This window comes from Rutidosis leptorrhynchoides, chromosome 3 (genome assembly GCF_046630445.1).
Source record: "Rutidosis leptorrhynchoides isolate AG116_Rl617_1_P2 chromosome 3, CSIRO_AGI_Rlap_v1, whole genome shotgun sequence".
Lineage (NCBI taxonomy): Eukaryota > Viridiplantae > Streptophyta > Magnoliopsida > Asterales > Asteraceae > Rutidosis > Rutidosis leptorrhynchoides.
The window spans coordinates 565013347-565034284 of record NC_092335.1 but is presented as its reverse complement, the minus strand read 5'-3'; the positions used below and the strand labels follow the sequence as shown (position 1 = coordinate 565034284).

At 32.4% G+C, this 20938-nt stretch overlaps 1 protein-coding gene across 1 annotated transcript; it reads left to right on the top strand.

Annotated features, from left to right (window-relative positions):
• Positions 1 to 2765: 2765 nt before the first annotated feature.
• Positions 2766 to 15818, top strand: LOC139902079 (uncharacterized). The gene is made up of 4 exons (XM_071884735.1): positions 2766 to 2795; positions 2877 to 3583; positions 15194 to 15432; positions 15565 to 15818. Exons 1-4 carry the CDS (start codon positions 2766 to 2768, stop codon positions 15816 to 15818), a joined length of 1230 nt encoding a protein of 409 aa, XP_071740836.1.
• Positions 15819 to 20938: the final 5120 nt, after the last annotated feature.

The following is a 20938-nucleotide window of genomic DNA, read 5'->3' as shown; positions in this document are numbered from 1 at the left end:
CAGAAACCAAACTATGTTTGGTGAAGTAATAACAACTCAACGCTCACTCCAATTTAGGAAAAAACACATGAGGTAGTATACATGTCAAATCAGACCCAATAACCAATATGATAAGCAATGTTGACCTTATAACCACCTTCAGTGGCAATCATAACCCAAAGTACAATCATTACCCTAATCATAACCCTAAGTAAAGTTGCATTGGCAAATTACCATAAACAAAGACAGTTATATTACCATAACAAAACTTCATATAAAAGGAGCATCACAAATATTCATTAACTTCAATAAAAAGTAGCATCACAAATATACATTAACAAACATAGTTATAGTAGCATCAATAATATTCATCACAAATTACAATTCGATTGGATTGTTCTCACTCATACCTTTGCCATCTTTGACGAAAACAGTTTTTGAAAGCTTCTGTAATAGGATTCTTTCATACTTCCTTCTTCTTGGTGGAGGACTGGGTTTTATTCTGAAATTTGTTAGCTCTGCATCAATATGTTTAATCATTGGATCTTGCTCTGTATTAACTTCTTCATTAACAACTTCATCAAGGTGTTCTTTTTTGTCGTCTTCCATCAACATTTCTTCATCAACATCGTCAGAAAACTCTGCATCTTTTTCATTAACTTTTTTAAACACTCCATCTTTTATTTCTCGAACCACATAATCTTCTTCTTTATCCACATTTTTTTCTTCGTCTTCGTTCATCACCATTTGGACATCATCATATGGAACAAACTCTACATCTGTTTCTGGTTCATTCACTTCTTCAATCACTGCATCTTCTTTTTCATTGATGTTGTCATGAACATTTACATTTTCATCAGGCTTTTCTTTTTCAACATCATGTTCATTAAGAAACATGAAAAACTAAATGTATTAAGTAATTTAAAAGTCTAGAAAAAAACAACATTTAGTTAAATCAGTTACCTTGATGTGTTTCGATTGTTTCACTCTCTTTTTGGTGAATTTCTGATGTTGAACCATCGGTTCACGTTTTCTCACCACATCTTCATCATCATCCTCCTCATTAACATCCTTTAGATCATCAACATCCTCTTCATCATCAACATCCTTTTCATTATCACCTTCCCCTTCATCAGCACCTTCCACTAAATAATCAACTTCCCATTCATCAGCACCTTCCATTTCATTATCATCTTCATCTTCATCATCAGCCTTCTCATCAACATCCTTTTCATCTTCATCATTCTCTTCATCATCAACATCTTCATCATCATCATCATCATCATTCTGTTCATCATCAACATCCTCTTCATCATCACGCTTTTCTTTTTCCTGAGACTTCTCATTAGCACCTTCCACTTCATTATCACCTTCATCTTCATCATCAGACTTATCATCAACATCCTCTTCATCATCATCATCATTCTCTTCATCATCTACATCTTCTTCATCATCATCATTCTCTTCATCATCATCATTATTTTCATCAACAACATCCTCTTCATCATCATGCTTTTGGTTTTCCTGAGACTTCTCATTAGCAAACATGAAATATAAAATGTAGTAAGTAAGCATTTAAATATTGTAAGAAAATAACATCAGTTAAATCAGTTACCCTCGTTCCTTTATCGTCTACTTTCTGTTTCTTTCTGATTTTGCTGTATCCTATTGTGCTACTTAAACCACTTTTTCGACCACCGTGTTCCTTCTCCACATGAGTTAACAAGGCATCCCCGCCTTTTTTATCTGTCCTAACCTGGAAAAAATAACACAAGTAATCAATTATAGAAAAATTATGAGTCGGTTAGTCTAAAAATTCAAATATAAATATATTACAATTTTTTTCTATAAATGGCGCAATTGTTTCTGGGCATACTGCCGTCTTCCCTGCGTCATCAAGCTTCATCCTGCCTAGCAAGTAATACCTCACAGCAGGATCTTTGATATTGTGGTATGGTGTACGTTTATGAGGATCATTTGCTTCTGTATCCCATTGTGCTTTTTTCCCACGATATCCCGAACGACCAACTCGAGCATACTTTTCTTTTTCTTTTTTCAAAGCATTTTGCCTGCCTTTTTCTCTTAGAGCCTACACAGTGTAAATGCGATTAAATGCCTTTTTTAAAGCATTCCAATATCACAATGTACCTCCATGCCTGTTACAAATCAAATGAATAACACTTACTCGTCTAGCAGGTGTATCTTCGATTTCACAAAAAAATTTCCATTTTTCTGGAGTTATGAAATCGTATTCTTTTACTTCCTCATAAGGAAGCTTTCCTTTATCCATAAACGTTCTTAACTTGCGCTTGAATCTCGTAAACGCTGTGTTGCATTTTTGAAGTGTTGTTTTGTGTGCAAAATCGTCTTCAATATTATGAAGTTCCTGTATAACTTAAACTAATGTAAGTGGTGAATGTTGTAACATATATAAATAAAAAGTAATTAAACAAAATCTTAGATTTTAATACCTTTATTTTCAACCATAAACTTTGTTTCTGATCAGGAGACACATGCTTCCAATCCTTTACAAGAAAATCACAAGTGCTCCTAGTTAAAACGCCTATGTTGCTTGCAAAAATAGCTTGGTTTTTTCCAATTGATTTGGATTACTTCAGGGTTTTTTTTAGAAACAGATAGATAACAAAAGAGAAATGATAAAGAGGTTGATTATGATCGATAAAACTCAATTGATTTTGATTTGGGTTTTTTTTTTTACAATAGACCATACGTGATGTTTTTATAGAAAATAAATGTAACGTTTTCAGGTTAACACAATTGCTTAGATGGTTAGGCTGTTGCTTGGTAGAGAGGAGGTCGTGGGTTCTAGTCCCTTTTCCAACTTTTTACATTCTTTATTATTAATAATGTATTAACTTTTTCAATGTTGATTGTAGATGGATCGGAATACTTGGATGTACGAGATAGGTCATGCTACCTCTGAGTTTATTGATAGTCTTGATGAATTTATTACAATTGCCGAGACTGATCAACTAGAAAAAGGAAACACCACAATTAGTTGTCCTTGTAAGAAATGCAAAAATGCACGGTGGTATACTGATTCAACCGATATCAAAAATTATCTAATTGCACACGGATTTATGAGAGGGTACACATGTTGGTCTTTTCATGGTGAGTCATTAGCTGACCTTAACCCGTCTGTTTCGGACAACGATACCGATAACGAAGAAGATTCATACAATAGTGATAATAATGTTAATTTTGATGACATGTTTAACGATTTGGATATGGAGGATAATGTTGCTGATAAGTATCATGACAGATTACAACAACTATTTGTTGACGCTGAAAAACCTTTATATACCGGTTGTATGAATTTTACAGAACTTCCCGCCGTTATACAACAGGTTAACTTAAAATCAAACAATGGTTGGAGCGACACAAGTTTCATTAGCCTGTTAGAGTTATTGAACAAAATGCTACCAGAAGGTAATGAGTTGCCGGTTTCAACATACCAAGCAAAGAAATTAATGTGCCCAATGGGATTGAAAATACAGAGAATACATGCTTGTCCAAATGATTGTATGTTATACAAGAATGAAGACAAAGACCTTCATCAATGTAAGGTATGTGGTACATCTAGGTATAAACGTGGAAAACCAACTGATAATGTGAAATGTCCCGTTCATATTGATTATAAATGTTCCATATTAATTGATTTCGTTGCGAGGATTTGACCTCTATATGAGACGTTTTTTAAAGACTGCATTCGATTTTAAAACAAACCATAACCTTTATTTTATCGATAAAGGTTTAAAAATGATAATTAAAAAAATAGCGTTTTCACACGACCATTACATAATGGTTTACAATAATATTACACTATAATATATGTCTTCGAATGCAGTTTTCAAACAATATTATACAAGCATGGACTCCAAATCTTGTCCTTAATTTAGTATGCAACAGCGGAAGCTCTTAACAATTACCTGAGAATAAATATGCTTAAAACGTCAACAAAAATGTTGGTGAGTTATAGGTTTAACCTATATATTTATCAATCGTAATAATAGACCACACGATTTCATATTTTCATTTTTCATAAACATCATCTCATACATAGAGATAAAAATCATTCATATGGTGAACACCTGGTAACCGACATTAACAAGATGCATATAAGAATATCCCCATCATTCCGGGGCATCCATCGGACATGATATAAAAACTCGAAGTACTAAAGCATCCGCTACAACGAATGGGGTTTATTGGGCCCAATAGATCTATCTTTAGGATTCGTGTCAATTAGTAGACTGGTTTACTAATTCTTAGGTTACCAAGCAAAAGGGGCATATTCGGCTTCGATCATTTAACCATAGAAAGTAGTTTCACGTACTTGTGTCTATTTTGTAAAACATTTATAAAATTGAATGTATTCTCATCCCAAAAATATTATATTTTTAAAATTGAGACTATAACTCACTTTCACAGATTTTTACTTCGTCAAGAAGTAAGACTTGGCCATGGGTTGATTCACGAACCTATAACAAATATGTACATATGTATCAAAGTATGATCAAAATATAATTACAACATTTTTTATTACGTTTTAATGATTTGAGTTTGTTAAGTCAGCAGTCCTCATTAGTAACCTACAACTAGTTGTCCACAGTTAGATGTACGGAAATAAAGCAATATATATTATCTCGAATCAATACACAACCTCGTGTATACAAGTCTCACGCTAGATCACAACTCAAAGTATATATAATATTTTGGAATCAACCTCAACCCTGTATAGCTAACTCTAACATTACTGCATATAGAGTGTCTATGGTTGTTCCGAAATATATATATAGATGGGTCGATATGATATGTTAAAACATTGTATTCGTGTCTATGGTATCCCAAGATTATATAATATATGTTAGAATACATGTATAATACAATATAAGTTAGTTAAGTTAGGATTTGTATAGATTTGTTACAAATTTCACGTAGCTACAACAAGCAAAATTATCCAATTTTGTTTTACCCATAATTTCTTCGTTTTAAATCCGTATTGAGTGATTAAAGTTGCTATGGTTTCATATTGAACTTAAGCTTATGAATCTAAACAGAAAAGTATAAGTTTTTTGTCAGAAATACAGATTACAAGTCATTTTTGTAAAGGTAGTCATTTCAGTCGAAAGAACGACGTCTAGATGACCATTTTGAAAAACATACTTCCACTTTGAGTTTAATCATGATTTTTGGATATAGTTACATGTTCATAATAAAAATCATATTCCCAGAAGAACAACTTTTAAAACAAAGTTTATCATAGTTTTTAATTATCAAACCCAAAACAGCCCGCGGTGTTACTACAACGGCGTATGTCCGGTTTTACGGTGTTTCGTGTTTCCAAGTTTTAAATCATTAAGTTAGCATATCATATAGATATAGAACATGTGTTTAGTTGATTTTTAAAAGTCAAGTTAGAAGGATTAACTTTATTTGTGAACAAGTTTAGAATTAACTAAACTATGTTCTAGTGATTACAAGTTTAAATCTTCGAATATGATAGTTTTATATGTATGAATTGAATGATGTTGATGTTTAAGCGAAGGGGTACGAAATATACTATATTTTTTAATACGAAATACGTTACAAATTACACAAGTTTTAATTATTTATTTACAAATGGGATATACCTAAACCTTGCTACAACACTATAGGCAGTGTACCTAATCGTAGAGTAGTATAGTTTTTAGTAAGTCCGGTTCGTTCCACAGGGAGCGGGCTTATTGCACACTATATTTTTAAACAACTATATTTGTACAAAATATATATAATTATATATAATAATATATAAAAGGGGGTTTACCGTTTAATGACCGGTTTGTCGATTTATATTTTAAGCGAAGCGTATAGTAAATGACGATATTTAAATAACAATATAAAATAAATAACAATAATTAAAATGACAATTAATAAAAGTACGAGGAAATATGAAATAAAATATATTATGCTTATTTAAACTTCTGTAACCATGATGTTTGACGTTTTGATTTTAATCTATTGTCCTGGGTTAGTTGTACTTTGTCCTGGATGTATTTGAAACCTATCTGATTTTTGTCCATAATAGTTCATCGGTCATAATTATAAACTGCTCGGCAAATTTAACCTTATACCCGAAGTCAAATATTCCAACTAACTGGGGATTCGAGCTGTAACAAGGTCTTAATACTTTGCTTAATGAATACACCAGGTTATCGACTGTGTGTAAACCAAGGTTTAATACTTTGTTAACAATTACACCAATTACCCTTGAATGTAATCCACCCCTGTTTTAATGAGTCCATTGACTATTAATCCATCCCCGTGTCCGGTCAAATGAACAATAATTCGTACTTATAAATATCCCGCCCATCGTGTCCGATTAAGAGTATGTGGTTATATATAGATACGTCAAATCATAACCTTTATATTAAATTAACGAGGTATCGTTAATTTAATATAAATCCTATTAATAGCCCATAGTCTAATTTCCACAAGTGTCGTTCTTTTGTCCAAACCCCAATTATGGTACAAAACCCAATTACCCCGTCTTTAATATTTAGCTCAACATCATGATTACTTCGGCTCAAATAAGCATAATAATAACTTAAGTACGAGACATTAATTTAAAAAGGAGAACATAGCTTACATTGATTATTTATCGCGTAGTAGTACACGGACAGAGCTCCGACTTTAAAACCCGTAAAAATAACTTTTACATAACCCAAACTAATCTAATATAACACTAATCTATACTATATATATATATATATATATATATATATATATATATATATATATATATATATATATATATATATATATATATATATATATTTATATTATACTACGGAGTATTATTATTATATTTTTTAAACTTGCAGAATTCGTGGCCTTTTATATGGATTTCTGATTTTTCAAACTCCGCGAGTCGTGGAGTTTTTGGCCTTCAAACTCCGCGAGTCGTGGAGTTTGATTTTCCAGCTCACAAACTTTTGGCTCCTAGCTTGTCGACATAATAAATATATAAATATAAAATATAAATAATTAATATAATTATTTATATATTATATTATATTCTTGTGCATAGTAGACTTGTAATTTTTGCACCGTTGCGTCGCGCGTTGAGAGTTGACTCGTGTCCCGGTTCCGGATTTTCGAACGTCCTTGCGTACAATTTAATATCTTGTACTTTGCGTTTTCTAACTTGTACTCTTGTCATTTTTAGACGTTTTTCATCAATAAATTGAACCACTTGGATTGTATCTTGTACATTTGAGCTTTTTGGTCATTTGCGTCTTCAAATCGTCGTTTTCACCTTTTGTCTTCGCACTTATTTAATATAAACGATTACAACTTAAAATAGGACAATTACAACTAAATAATTTACATATTGGGAGGATATTTCTACAAAATATATATTTATTTGGAGCACTATCAAATATCTCCATACTTGAACGTTGCTTGTCCTCAAGCAATACATAACTTGAAATAATATAATACATCACACGAATCACTTCTTTATTCTTCACACTTTGTACATCAGTGATTTTGATATGGTGGTATAAACAATGATAGTAACGATAGAACCATGGTTAAAGGTGGGTGTGTCATCCACAGTTTCCTCGGGTTTAGGTCAACGACGCTTGCAATCAAATAGCCGATTTACTTTCGGTTTCCAAAGCAAAGTGCACATTTGAAAGGCGGTTTACAGTCCCACATGACTATGAAAATGTAGATCCTTAAGGAAATTGGATCTTTATGAAAACATTTGATCTTTTGAAAATTCAATCTAGCTTTTACCCTAGATAAGTTTTCCGGAATAACCCTTCACCGGTGTTTGCAAAATATTTTTGTGGGTTGTGTGGGTTTCAGATTTGAAAATTTTAGCTCAACACTTGTGGTTTTGTGTTACCCACTTGCTAACCTTGTATTAGGAAAGCAACACGTCCAGTTCACTTGTCCCGTATATTACCTTTCGACAAACTACCGTCCGGTTGTAAAGGAAAGCGATGAACAAGCAACTGTTAAGGCAATGTCTAATGACATGCATTTGATTATGGTCCAAAAACGTGTCGGATGCTATTACTATCCTTTGTAGGAGCAATAGTAAAGATCATCCTATGATTTTTTCGGTCTGGCACAAGGTCCTGTCTTCAACCATGCTATGCAACCACCGTTCTTACGGTTGACACCCGATTTGGTTCAGGTGACCTAATGAATTTCCAGGTGAATTCCTAGGATTTTACGTTCAATGGTAATGAACGCATTGAAAATAGGTTTTCAGAAAACAAATCGGTTTTAATTTTGGTCAAAATATTTTCTCGTTCAAGCTCGAGTTTAGATATCATTGAATTCCATGAGTTTGTAATTCTCAATCTTTAAGGTCAATCTCAAGGATTGAGTAATATCAGGCTTAAAAGCTGATTTTTAATCTTTAAGGAGATTATCCTTTCCGGGGGTCTGATTCATTAGTCTTATCAAGCTAATTTGCACGGCGCCCTCCCCATTTTACGAGACAGATCCTCTCATGGTTAGGATAAGTCTGACCACATGGCGACCCTGTTTGATGCTGAGGTCCGTGGATTTCCTGCTGATTTTAGAGATGACTTTTCTAGATTTTTTGTCAACCTACAGCTGGTCTGGACGACAACTTCTTGACCTAAATCAAGAGCGCGTGTCTTTTTCAGAAGACTTTACTTTCTTTTAATGATGGAATTGATTTATCGTGTAGATCCATCTTTCATTACAGTAAATCGGGTAAAACAGTTAATTTAGTCCAAAACAAAAGCACCTGCAATAAACTTTACAGAAACATGTGATAGATAGTTTTTAATTGAATAACTTGGTACATTCTCCCCACACTTGGCTTTTTTCATGCTTCTTTTTATATCCTAATAAATAAATTCAAGCGTTTTAGTTGTTTCTCAATTTATGTCCTTTCCGAGGTAACGATAATTTCGATATTAACACCTAATTTTCATCGTTCATAAATATGTATAAACATGATTTTAAATTCATTTAGTTGAATTTTTTTCAAATTTTCATAAAATTTGGCAAATAAACCAAGTATAAACCCGAGAGAATTTATAACCCTTCCCCACACTTGATATCATGCAATGCCCTCATTTGCATGAAATCAGACTATAATTATAAATTCATGAGGGTGATTAGTGTAGAAAAGTAATTAAAAATACCATAGATTTGTAGGATGATAGATGGTGCACCTCATCGTTCATTCCTTCTTGTTTTATCACACATGCTTTTTTTTTTAAAAAATGGTTGCTTTTCTGAACTGTTTGCTAATATTTGAAAATGCGTCTTTTACCCTTACTTATTATGCATGTTTATTTAACGAGTTATGCACTAACCCGAACCCCTAATTTAACATTAAGTGGGGTTAGACTTCCCCATACTTAGCTGACAACATGTGAAGTCGGTAGAATAAGTTCCACGAATTAAAATAGTGAGCCAGTTATTTACATCTCGGGTGGTGTATAATATATCAATGGGTTTAAAGTTTAGACTCACCCGATCGTCACTACTTAATTCTTTTTTATGTGTAGCTTTTAGTAAATGGATATGTCTCTTTTCTGGTTCTTGGTCAAATGGATCGATATACACCGACATACATATTATAGGGTGGACAATTTCTAACATTTCCTTCCGTTCATTCTCGGGATCAAAGGTTTCACCTCTATTACCTAATTGGGTGAAATTCGAGGTGTCATTATCTATTACAGCTCGTAGTTCATTTCCGGTGGATGACTCGTCTATTGAGAATATTGGGTTAGAAGGTTGTGGAATGGTGAATTTCGGGATCAAAGCAAATTCTTCTTCATTAATGGTACTTATTGGTCTCACCATTTTGGTCTCGGGGGTAAAATTTTCAACGTTATCGTTTTTCCAAGAGTACCAATTTGTCACCCTTACTTCTTCTTCTTCATCCATTGATGGATCGTTGATTTCGTCGGTAGAGGCTAATGTGTCGATATGTTGTGAAATTGGTAAAGCTGAATAAAAAGTATCATCAGGATAATTGGTGATTTCGGAGCTCTCGAATTCATCAAAATTCGATGATATGAGATTTTCTTGCACAATACTCCTCAGATCAACAGGTGTGTAGTCTGATAGAGTTTCAGCTTGCCGGTTTACAAACTCTCTCATTTGTTCATTTTGAGCATTGAGTTCTTCGAGTTTGATTTTCATATTGTCTAATAAATTTTCAGACACGTAATTTTCCTCGTCTACTGGTTGTTGAGTTTGGAAATATTCTTGGCAATAATCCCAATTTGAATTGTATTCTTCATAATCATTCCATTCAGGTTCCGTGGGTGCGTAATTTTCCATAGGAACGTAATAATAACATTCCCATGTTGAGTGATAATCTCCACGGATTTCACAACCAGTTATTGTTTCGTCATTCGTGATCCAAGATTGACCGAACGAATTGTCATCAACACCCGTTTGAGAGTATTGATTTAATTGATTTTGGATATCAAAAAGAGTTTCCATAGCCTTGTTTTCAAAATTTTCCATTTTATTGCGATGGTCAAATTTTAGCTACAATGTGGTGCATTTACTAATTATCCTATTAGTTATAAAAATAGAAAAACTTATATAAGTTGTCCAATTAATAGACTTTTCTGCTTTTGCCCACGTTTCGAATAGCCAAAAGATGTAGCAGAGAGCCAGAACCCTTTAAATCGGAAGCTCACAACTCAACCACTAACAAATCCAACTATTACTACGAAGCAGAAAATTGCCAACGTCCATTAATTTAACCACTTAAATAATTTTTCTTTCCGTTTGAGATATTAGATAAGAAATAGAGAAAATTTCTAAGTCCTAAAAACTAGCGTGTCGAGAAATAAGAAAGAAAAAGAGTGCGCGTCGAAAAATAAAAGTAAGAAAGATAGCGCGAAAAATGGCGTCGCAAAATTCTAAAGCACCTAAATCTTAGTCTAAGGAATAAGCACTTAAGGGATTTTACGGCAAAGCCTAAAAATCTAGAAATAAAAATAAGCTACGGCAAAATACTAAGCTTAAAACTAGATATGAACGATAAAAATACAAATATTACGATTAAATAATTAAAAAGATACAAAAATGATAAAATTACTAATTTTATAAAAAATATTTAAGCGAAGGGGTACGAAATATACTATATTTTTTTTAATACGAAATACGTTACAAATTACACAAGTTTTAATTATTTATTTAGAAATGGGATATACCTAAACCTTGCTACAACACTATAGGCAGTGTACCTAATCGTAGAGTAGTATAGTTTTTAGTAAGTCCGGTTCGTTCCACAGGGAGCGGGCTTATTGCACACTATATTTTTAAACAACTATATTTGTACAAAATATATATAATTATATATAATAATATATAAAAGGGGGTTTACCGTTTAATGGCCGGTTTGTCGATTTATATTTTAAGCGAAGCGTATAGTAAATGACGATATTTAAATAACAATATAAAATAAATAACAATAATTAAAATGACAATAAATAAAAGTACGAGGAAATATGAAATAAAATATATTATGCTTATTTAAACTTCCGTAACCATGATGTTTGACGTTTTGATTTTAATCTATTGTCCTGGGTTAGTTGTACTTTGTCCTGGATGTATTTGAAACCTATCTGGTTTTTGTCCATAATAGTTCATCGGTCATAATTATAAACTGCTCGGCAAATTTAACCTTATACCCGAAGTCAAATATTCCAACTAACTGGGGATTCGAACTGTAACAAGGTCTTAATACTTTGCTTAATGAATACACCAGGTTATCGACTGTGTAAACCAAGGTTTTAATACTTTGTTAACAATTACACCAATTACCCTTGAATGTAATCCACCCCTGTTTTAATGAGTCCATTGACTATTAATCCATCCCCGTGTCCGGTCAAATGAACAATAATTCGTACTTATAAATATCCCGCCCATCGTGTCCGATTAAGCGTATGTGGTTATATATAGATACGTCAAATCATAACCTTTATATTAAATTAACGAGGTATCGTTAATTTAATATAAAGCCCATTAATAGCCCATAGTCTAATTTCCACAAGTGTCATTCTTTTGTCCAAACCCCAATTATGGTACAAAACCCAATTACCCCGTCTTTAATATTTAGCTCAACATCATGATTACTTCAGCTCAAATAAGCATAATAATAACTTAAGTACGAGACATTAATTTAAAAAGGAGAACATAGCTTACATTGATTATTTATCGCGTAGTAGTACACGGACAGAGCTCCGACTTTAAAACCCGTAAAAATAACTTTTACATAACCCAAACTAATCTAATATAACACTAATCTATACTATATATATATATATATATATATATATATATATATATATATATATATATATATATATATATATATATATATATTATATATATATTTATTTATATTATACTACGGAGTATTATTATTATTATATTTTTTAAACTTGCAGAATTCGTGGCCTTTTATATGGATTTCTGATTTTTCAAACTCCGCGAGTCGTGGAGTTTTTGGCCTTCAAACTCCGCGAGTCGTGGAGTTTGATTTTCCAGCTCACAAACTTTTGGCTCCTAGCTTGTTGACATAATAAATATATAAATATAAAATATAAATAATTAATATAATTATTTATATATTATATTATATTCTTGTGCATAGTAGACTTGTAATTTTTGCACCGTTGCGTCGCGCGTTGAGAGTTGACTCATGTCCCGGTTCCGGATTTTCGAACGTCCTTGCGTACAATTTAATATCTTGTACTTTGCGTTTTCTAACTTGTACTCTTGTCATTTTTAGACGTTTTTCATCAATAAATTGAGTCACTTGGATTGTATCTTGTACATTTAAGCTTTTTGGTCATTTGCGTCTTCAAATCATCGTTTTCGCCTTTTGTCTTCGCACTTATTTAATATAAACGATTACAACTTAAAATAGGACAATTACAACTAAATAATTTACATATTGGGAGGATATTTATACAAAATATATATTTATTTGGAACACTATCAAATGTTATGAACATCATTAATACCTCAAGTTTAGTAGGTAAACCTACTAGAAGTGTCAAGAAATGATCTAGCTTCAAAGGATCTTGGATGGCTTGAAAGTTCTTGAAGTAGAATCATGACACGAAAACAAGTTCAAGTAAGATTTTTACTCGAATTAAGATAGTTTATAGTTATAGAAATTGAATAAAAGTTTGAATATGAGTACTACCTTGAATTAGAAAGATAACCTACTGTAAGTAACAAAGGTTTCTTGATCTTAGATGATTACTTGGAATGGATTAGAAAGCTTGGTAGTAGACTTGCTAACTTGAAAGTATTCTTGATTTTATGAAACTAGAACTTATAGAATTTATGAAGAACACTTAGAACTTGAAGATAGAACTTGAGAGAGATTAATTAGATGAAGAAAATTGAAGAAAGAAAGTTTTTATATGTGTTTTTGGTCGTTGGTATATGGATTAGATATAAAGGATGTGTAAGTTTGTTTTCTTGTAAATAATTCATGAATGATTTATAACACTTTTGTAATTTTGTGAGATATTTCATGCTAGTTGTCAAATGATGGTTCCCACATGTGTTGGTGACTCACAAGGGCTGCTAAGAGCTGAATTATTATATGTATATACCAATAGTATATACGTCTAGGAGCTGGGTATTGTACGAGTACGAATACGGTTGCATACGAGTAGAATTGTTGATGAAAATGAATGAGAATGCAATTGTAAGCATTTTTGTTAAATAGAAGTACTTTGATATGTGTCTTTAAGTCTTTCAAAAGTGTACTAATACATCTTAATATACTACATGTATATATACATTTTAACTGAGTCGTTAAGTCATCGTTAGTCGTTACATGTAAGTGTTGTTTTGAAACCTTTAAGTTAACGATCTCATTTAATGTTGTTAACCCATTGTTTATTATATCAAATGAGATGTTAAATTATTACATTATCATGATATTAAGATGTATGAATATATCTTAATATGATATATATACATTAAAGTGTCGTTACAACGATAATCGTTACATATATGCCTCGTTTTGAAATCCTTAAGTTAGTAGTCTTGTTTTACATATGTAGTTCATTGTTAACATACTTAATGATATAAATAATTATAATTTTTTCATGTTAAATATAGTGTAAAAATATCTTAATATGATACATATGTACTTAGTAAGACGTTGTCATAACAATAATCGTTATATATATCGTTTCGAGTTTCTTAATTCAATAGTCTCATTTTATGTATATAACTCATTGTTGATATACCTAGTGAGAAAATTTCTTATCATAATATCATGTTAACTATATATATATATATATCCATATATATATATATATATATATATATATATATATATATATATATATATATATATATAACATCATATAATTTTTACAAGTTTTAACGTTCGTGAATTGCCGATCAACTTGGGTGGTCAATTGTCTACATGAAACTCATTTCAAATAATCAAGTCTTAACAAGTTTGATTGCTTAACATGTTGAAAACATTTAATCATGTAAATATACCAACTTCATTATATATATATATATATATATATATATATATATATATATATATATATATAAACATGGAAAAGTTCGGGTTACTACATAATGTTGATAGTGATGTGTCGGAAAATGGACCTCCTGCAAAATTATTGTGGTACTTGCCTATCATACCAAGATTAAAGAGATTATTTGTGAATGAGAAAGATACAAAATTATTACGTTGGCATTCTGAAGATCGTAAAAATGATGGAAAAATGTGACATGTGGCCGATTCACTTCAATGGAAAAATATTGATAAAGATTTTGGAGAATTTGGGGATGAGATACGTAATATAAGGTTCGGACTCAGTTCAGATGGAATTAATCCTTTCGGAGATTTGAGTATCCGTCACAGCACGTGGCCTGTTCTTCTATGCATTTATAACCTACCGCCTTGGCTATGTATGAAAAGAAAATACATAATGATGTCTCTTTTGATTCAAGGCCCAAAGCAACCTGGAAATGACATTGATGTTTATTTGCAACCATTAGTTGATGACATGATGTAATTATGGAGTACTGGCATACACGTTTATGATGCATACAAGAAAGAATACTTCCAACTACGGGCAATGCTTTTTTGCACCATTAATTATTTTCCTGCTTATGGTAATTTGTCTGGATATAGTACGAAGGGGAAAAAGGCATGTCCTGTTTGTGAGGAAAATACTCACTCGATATGGCTCACAAATTGTAAGAAACTGGCATTTATGGGGCATCGGAGAGAGCTTGCTGAGAATCACCCATATCGTAAAAAGTCGGATTTATTTGATGGTACTATAGAGGATAGAAAGCTACCACCACCATTAGATGGTGAAGCTACACTCTCCAAAGTTGCTAATATAAATGTTGTGCTGGGAAAGAAAGGTTTTGGTCCTCCCAAAGATATTTGGAAGAAAAAGTCTATTTTTTAGAAATTACCCTACTGGAAGCATTTACGAGTCTGACATTGTCTTGATGTTATGCATATTGAGAAAAATGTTTGTGAAAGTTTGATAGGGTTACTGTTGAACATTCCTGGAAAAACAAAAGATGGAATTAAAGTTAGAAGGGACATGAAATTAATGAATATCAGACCAGAGCTACAACCTAAAGATATTGATGGAAGGGCCACCAAGTTTCTTCTACCGGCCTGTTATACTATGTCGAAGGTCGAGAAAACTAAATTCTGTCAATGTTTACATGGTATTAAGGTTCCATCAGGATACTCTGCTAACATTAGGAAGTTGGTTTCGATGAAAGATTTGAAGTAACTTGGTATGAAGTCACATGATTGTCATGTACTAATGACTCAGATGATTCCTATCGCAATCCGTGGAATTTTACCCAATCGTATTCGACACACAATAACAAAACTATGCTTATTTTTCAACATGATTCATTCAAAGGTGATTGATCCTGAAGTGCTGGATGAATATCAAAGAGATATCATACTTACTCTTTGCGAACTCGAGATGTACTTTCCACTCTCATTCTTTGATGTCATGGTTCACTCGGTATCTCATATTGTAGGAGAAATAAAGGCATGTGGTCCAGTTTTCTTACGTTATATGTATCCATTTGAAAGATATATGGGTATCTTAAAAGGTTATGTAAGGAACCTTAATCGACCAGAAGGGAGTATCGTTGAAGGATATGCATCCGAAGAGGTGATCGAATTCTGCACAAACTATATGGATGGGTTTAAAAGTGTCGGGATTCCACAAAGTCGTCATGAAGGAAGACTTTCAGGTCAAGGGACACTTGGGCGCAAGACGGGCTATTCAAATGTTGCCAATTATCAAGAGGCACATTTTACTATCTTACAACACACTACATCTATTGATTCGTACATACAAGAACACATGTCATTGTTGAGACAAGAAGATCGTAAAAAGAGTGCAAAATGGTTGGCAAAACAACATAAAAAACATTTTCAGAATGGTTGAAAGACAAAGTTAGGAGGACACTTCCAAATATTGATAAAACGGTAGAAGCTTTGGGATTCGCCCCTAAACATGTGTTCCAATATCAAGGATATGATATCAATGGGTATACCTTTTACACTAAAGATCAAGATAAGAAGAGTAAAACGTAAAATAGCGGTGTCACGGTGATAGCCTCGTCGACGGAATTCACCATGGTCAATTGTGAAGAAAGATCAAGGATCACTAAAAAATCTTATTATGGTGTCATTCAAGAAATATGGGAATTAGATTATGGTAATTTGTACACTATACCCTTGTTCAAGTGTAAGTGGGTTAATAATGATCGCGGTGTTCAAGTTGATGAAGATGGTTTTACAACTGTTAATCTTTCCACCAATGGATATGACGAAGAACCATTCATTCTAGCAAAACTAGTTACTCAAGTATTCTTTATCGAAGACCCAAAGGATTATAGATGGCATGTGGTTCAGTGTGGAAAACGACGGATTGTTGGTGTCGAGAACGTTGTTGATGAGGATGAGTACGACCAATTTGACGAGTTACCGCCATTTTCAGTCGGTGTTCGACCTTTGAATGAAATTGTTGTTGGAAATAATACAATCTACTTTAGGGAAGACCATGAGGAAGGAGACGAGGTTGCAGACACATAAAAATTGTTAAAACATATGATTAATTACCTTTATTTTTTTGTACAAACATGATTATATTTTTTAATAACTTATGCAACATGTCTTTTATGTCTTGTGTTATTTTTTTAACCATGAACTATTTACTTTATGTTATTACCTTTTAAATTAATAATAACAATCTATACAAATACAAATAATTCTAAAAAAAGCATATATATGCACAGTTTTCAATTTTAATAATACCGGGAACAAACCGCGACCACAAAACCATCCAACTTCTTCGTCTACCCTAAACCATCCCACTTCATTATCAAACCAAAAGAACACCCAAATCCTTCATCATAGAACGGCGATTATTCTAAACAGGTGACGAAAGAAATCGATTTCGTCCTCACAGCTGAAGGATCGTCGCAAATACAGGTACAGATGGTTTTTTTGAGTTAACTAATTGTCCTTTACTCGAACATTCTTGTTATAGACGTAATGACCAGAAAACCAGACTATTAGACCTGAATCGAGTTATGTGATTAGGAAACAATAATATAAAATTAGATTATATACATGCACATTTTGTCTTAAATTATTCATAAAATTGAAACATTAGGGTTTAAAAGTGCAATGCTTAATAGATGCTGCAGAAAGAGTCTAATTTATATTTTGTGTTAAAGACGAAATGCCCTAAATATCAGACTATTATACCTAAATCTAGTTGTGTTAATTTGACCATAATTGTTATTGTTACCTACATAACTGATATGTATATATATATATATATATATATATATATATATATATATATATATATATATATATATATATTGATTTTACAGAAGTAGAAATAATCTCTGACGTTGTCATTAATGGCTTCCTACAATCGTCCACCATCGTTCATCCACATAATACTATTTACAGATAAGCTTGAACTGGTATTTTTTTCGTTACTGTTTTAACATTGAAATTATCTATTTTATAATGCAAAACCATTGTAAGACATATCAGGTTATTATGTTTTGTTACAGGCTTTGCCACATGAATGGTATGTTGACCATTATGATAGCATGATTCCAAGACATTCTGTTTTCATCCACACCCTGCAAGGATATAAAGCTGAAGTTACATTTGAGCCTGATCATAGCCGTTTGATACGTGGCGATGGCTGGCTGAAGATCATGAACGATCTTAAAATTGGTGAAGGTGATATCCTTCTCTTGACTGGAATCGACAAAAGAAACTTCGAGTTAGATATTTACTCACCTGATATGTTTCAAAAGAATTTTTTTGATCCATTCATATCTTTTAATGTATTGACTCGAATTCAGGCAACAGTGTTTGACCATGCTCTATACACACGTTTCCCTTCATTCATGAAATTCGTCAACGATCCAAATGAACCAGGATTGGTATGGTCATTTTTTGTTATCTCATATGAATCACACATTTAGTATGTGTACATGATTATTATCTTAACAAATTAGTTTTATATTTCTTTAACAAAAATATCATTATTTGTGATTGGATGTAGATACTGCCAAAGGAATGGTTAACAACAACTTATGGAAACTCTGGACCCAAACAAGAAATGTTTGTTCACTATCAAAGATGGTATAAGAAAAGGGTACGCATAATCTCAATTGAAGACGAGTTAGTCATGTGGGAAGGATGGACTGAGTTATTTAGAGACCTTAAATTGGTGTCTTGTGATTGTATGGTCTTTTATGCAACTGATTTGGAAAATCTTGAGCTACTGGTTTATGACCACCGTGGTGTTGAAAAGGGTTGTTTATTAACTTTTCAGCTGATGGATGTTGATGTTTCTACTAACTGGGAAAGTGGATCAACTTCCCATTCCATTCCTGAAATCATTTATATTGATGACAGCTCAGACAGTGATACCGACAGTAATACCACAGAAGATGAACCAATGCCTCAACAACATCTACATCCTAAACGTGTTACTATTATCCAAATACCATCTCGTAAATTGTTGGTACGCTACTTATCTAATCTTTTTAAAGTTTAACAGTCATCAACTGATAAATGGTGATACACTACTTGTCTTATCTTTTTACATATCAACTTTTTATGCTTCATCATTATAGAATTACAATTTGGTTAATCCTTTGGCTAAATATGTAATTTCTTTTTCGTTAGCGTCTTCCAAAGGAGTTTATTGGACTTCCAGGACTGAGGAGTGGGTGTTATGTTAATTGATTTATTCATGAAGGTGATGAATTCAAGTGGCGGTTGAAATAGGAGAAAGGGAAAAAGAAACCAACTCTGGCAGTTACGTACGGTTTTCCAGAGTACCGCACAATCAATGGCCTGATTCCTGGTCAATATTATGAACTCACGTACAATTTGGAGGAACAAAACTTTTATCTTTAATATGTTGATTTAAACAATTTTAGTTAATTACTTTTGGTGTATAAGTGCTGTACAATCTGGATGTTGTTGCTCAGCTTTCATATTTTGAGTTGCACTTATACCATGTATTTATTGTAATGTATTACTCTAGTATTCAGCAATTCTCCCTATATATAATAGCTGAATGGATAGTTTACATTTGGATATGCTAATGTTTTTTAATGATTCATGAAGTTTAGTAATATTTACCTTGCATTACTGTTTGATTACAAACTTCCAACTCAATGCAATTTTAAGCATTTACCAATGATGGAACTATGATGGAACAATAGACTCATTTAAAACGTACATTTCATTAGAAAATCTTGTACATATACTACATTGAAAAAGCCAAATACATACAATTTACCATGATAGGTGAACCATCTTTTAAGGTTGTTACTTGTGACACGCAACTTCAGATACAATCGAACTTGAATTGTACAAATTAGTTTATTATAAACTGCAATGTTCCATTACTAAACAAGATTAAAGAACCTACACATCGAACGATAATTGTATTCGATTACGGTCGTAATTTACCAAACATCAACATCGACTATTAAATACGAACATAATTTACATATCATAATATAAAATTCTTACATACATGAGTAAATCTAAAACATAAATTGTTCTCCGGTGAGGAGCTTAAAAGTTATCAAAAGATGTACATGTACAATTCGTACATAGACTATAACTACTCCACAAATTAGAGTTAAAGCTGCACTATCAAAATACTATTAACCCGAATGAGATTGTTAAAGTGGGTGACTTTCATCCATGACAATGAAAAAACTCTTGTACCGACAGGAGAACCCAATCATACACCTATCACCCATTTTGTACCCATTCAAAGCCACAAAGTACTCCCAGCCTTTCGAAACAAAAAGCTTTTTTTTGTTACATCTGTGGCCTGTTTTATGTCCCACCAATAGAATATCCCTTCCATATCCAAGCATATATAGGTGCAGCCAGCCTCGAGTTCTTGGATGCGATTAACGTCCTCAGGTAGTTCCTAAATGACATTGACATATTATTTGTTAATGATTTCATAATTATTTGTCATTGCTATATACACAAATACGTTTAACTGTTTCTCTAAAAAAGTATCTAACTCACCCAAAAATTTCCCCTTGGTATGTCGAAGAAGATGTATGTGACATCAACGGTGCTCCATATGTTGTACCTTTCAGTTCTATTCAGCTGGTCAATGGCGAGTGCATGTGTTTGACTAGTAGAGGCATCATTGTTTGCATCTGTATTTGTGATTCAATTCATTTATATGCAAACAAAGAACAAATTACTCATTTACATCACAGATCAATTGTTTGATTTAAAATGGGTAGATAAAATATATATGCTGTCATTTTCAATCCTAAGCAAACTATATTGGTATTGTAGCTTTAAAGT

Coding starts and splice junctions, on each gene's coding strand:
- LOC139902079 (XM_071884735.1), top strand. CDS start 2,766: ATGGTTAGGCTGTTGCTTGGTAGAGAGGAG. Junction 2,796..2,876: donor TGTTGCTTGGTAGAGAGGAG/GTCGTGGGTTCT, acceptor TGTTGATTGTAG/ATGGATCGGAATACTTGGAT. Junction 3,584..15,193: donor AAGGTATGTGGTACATCTAG/GTATAAACGTGG, acceptor GTCTGGATATAG/TACGAAGGGGAAAAAGGCAT.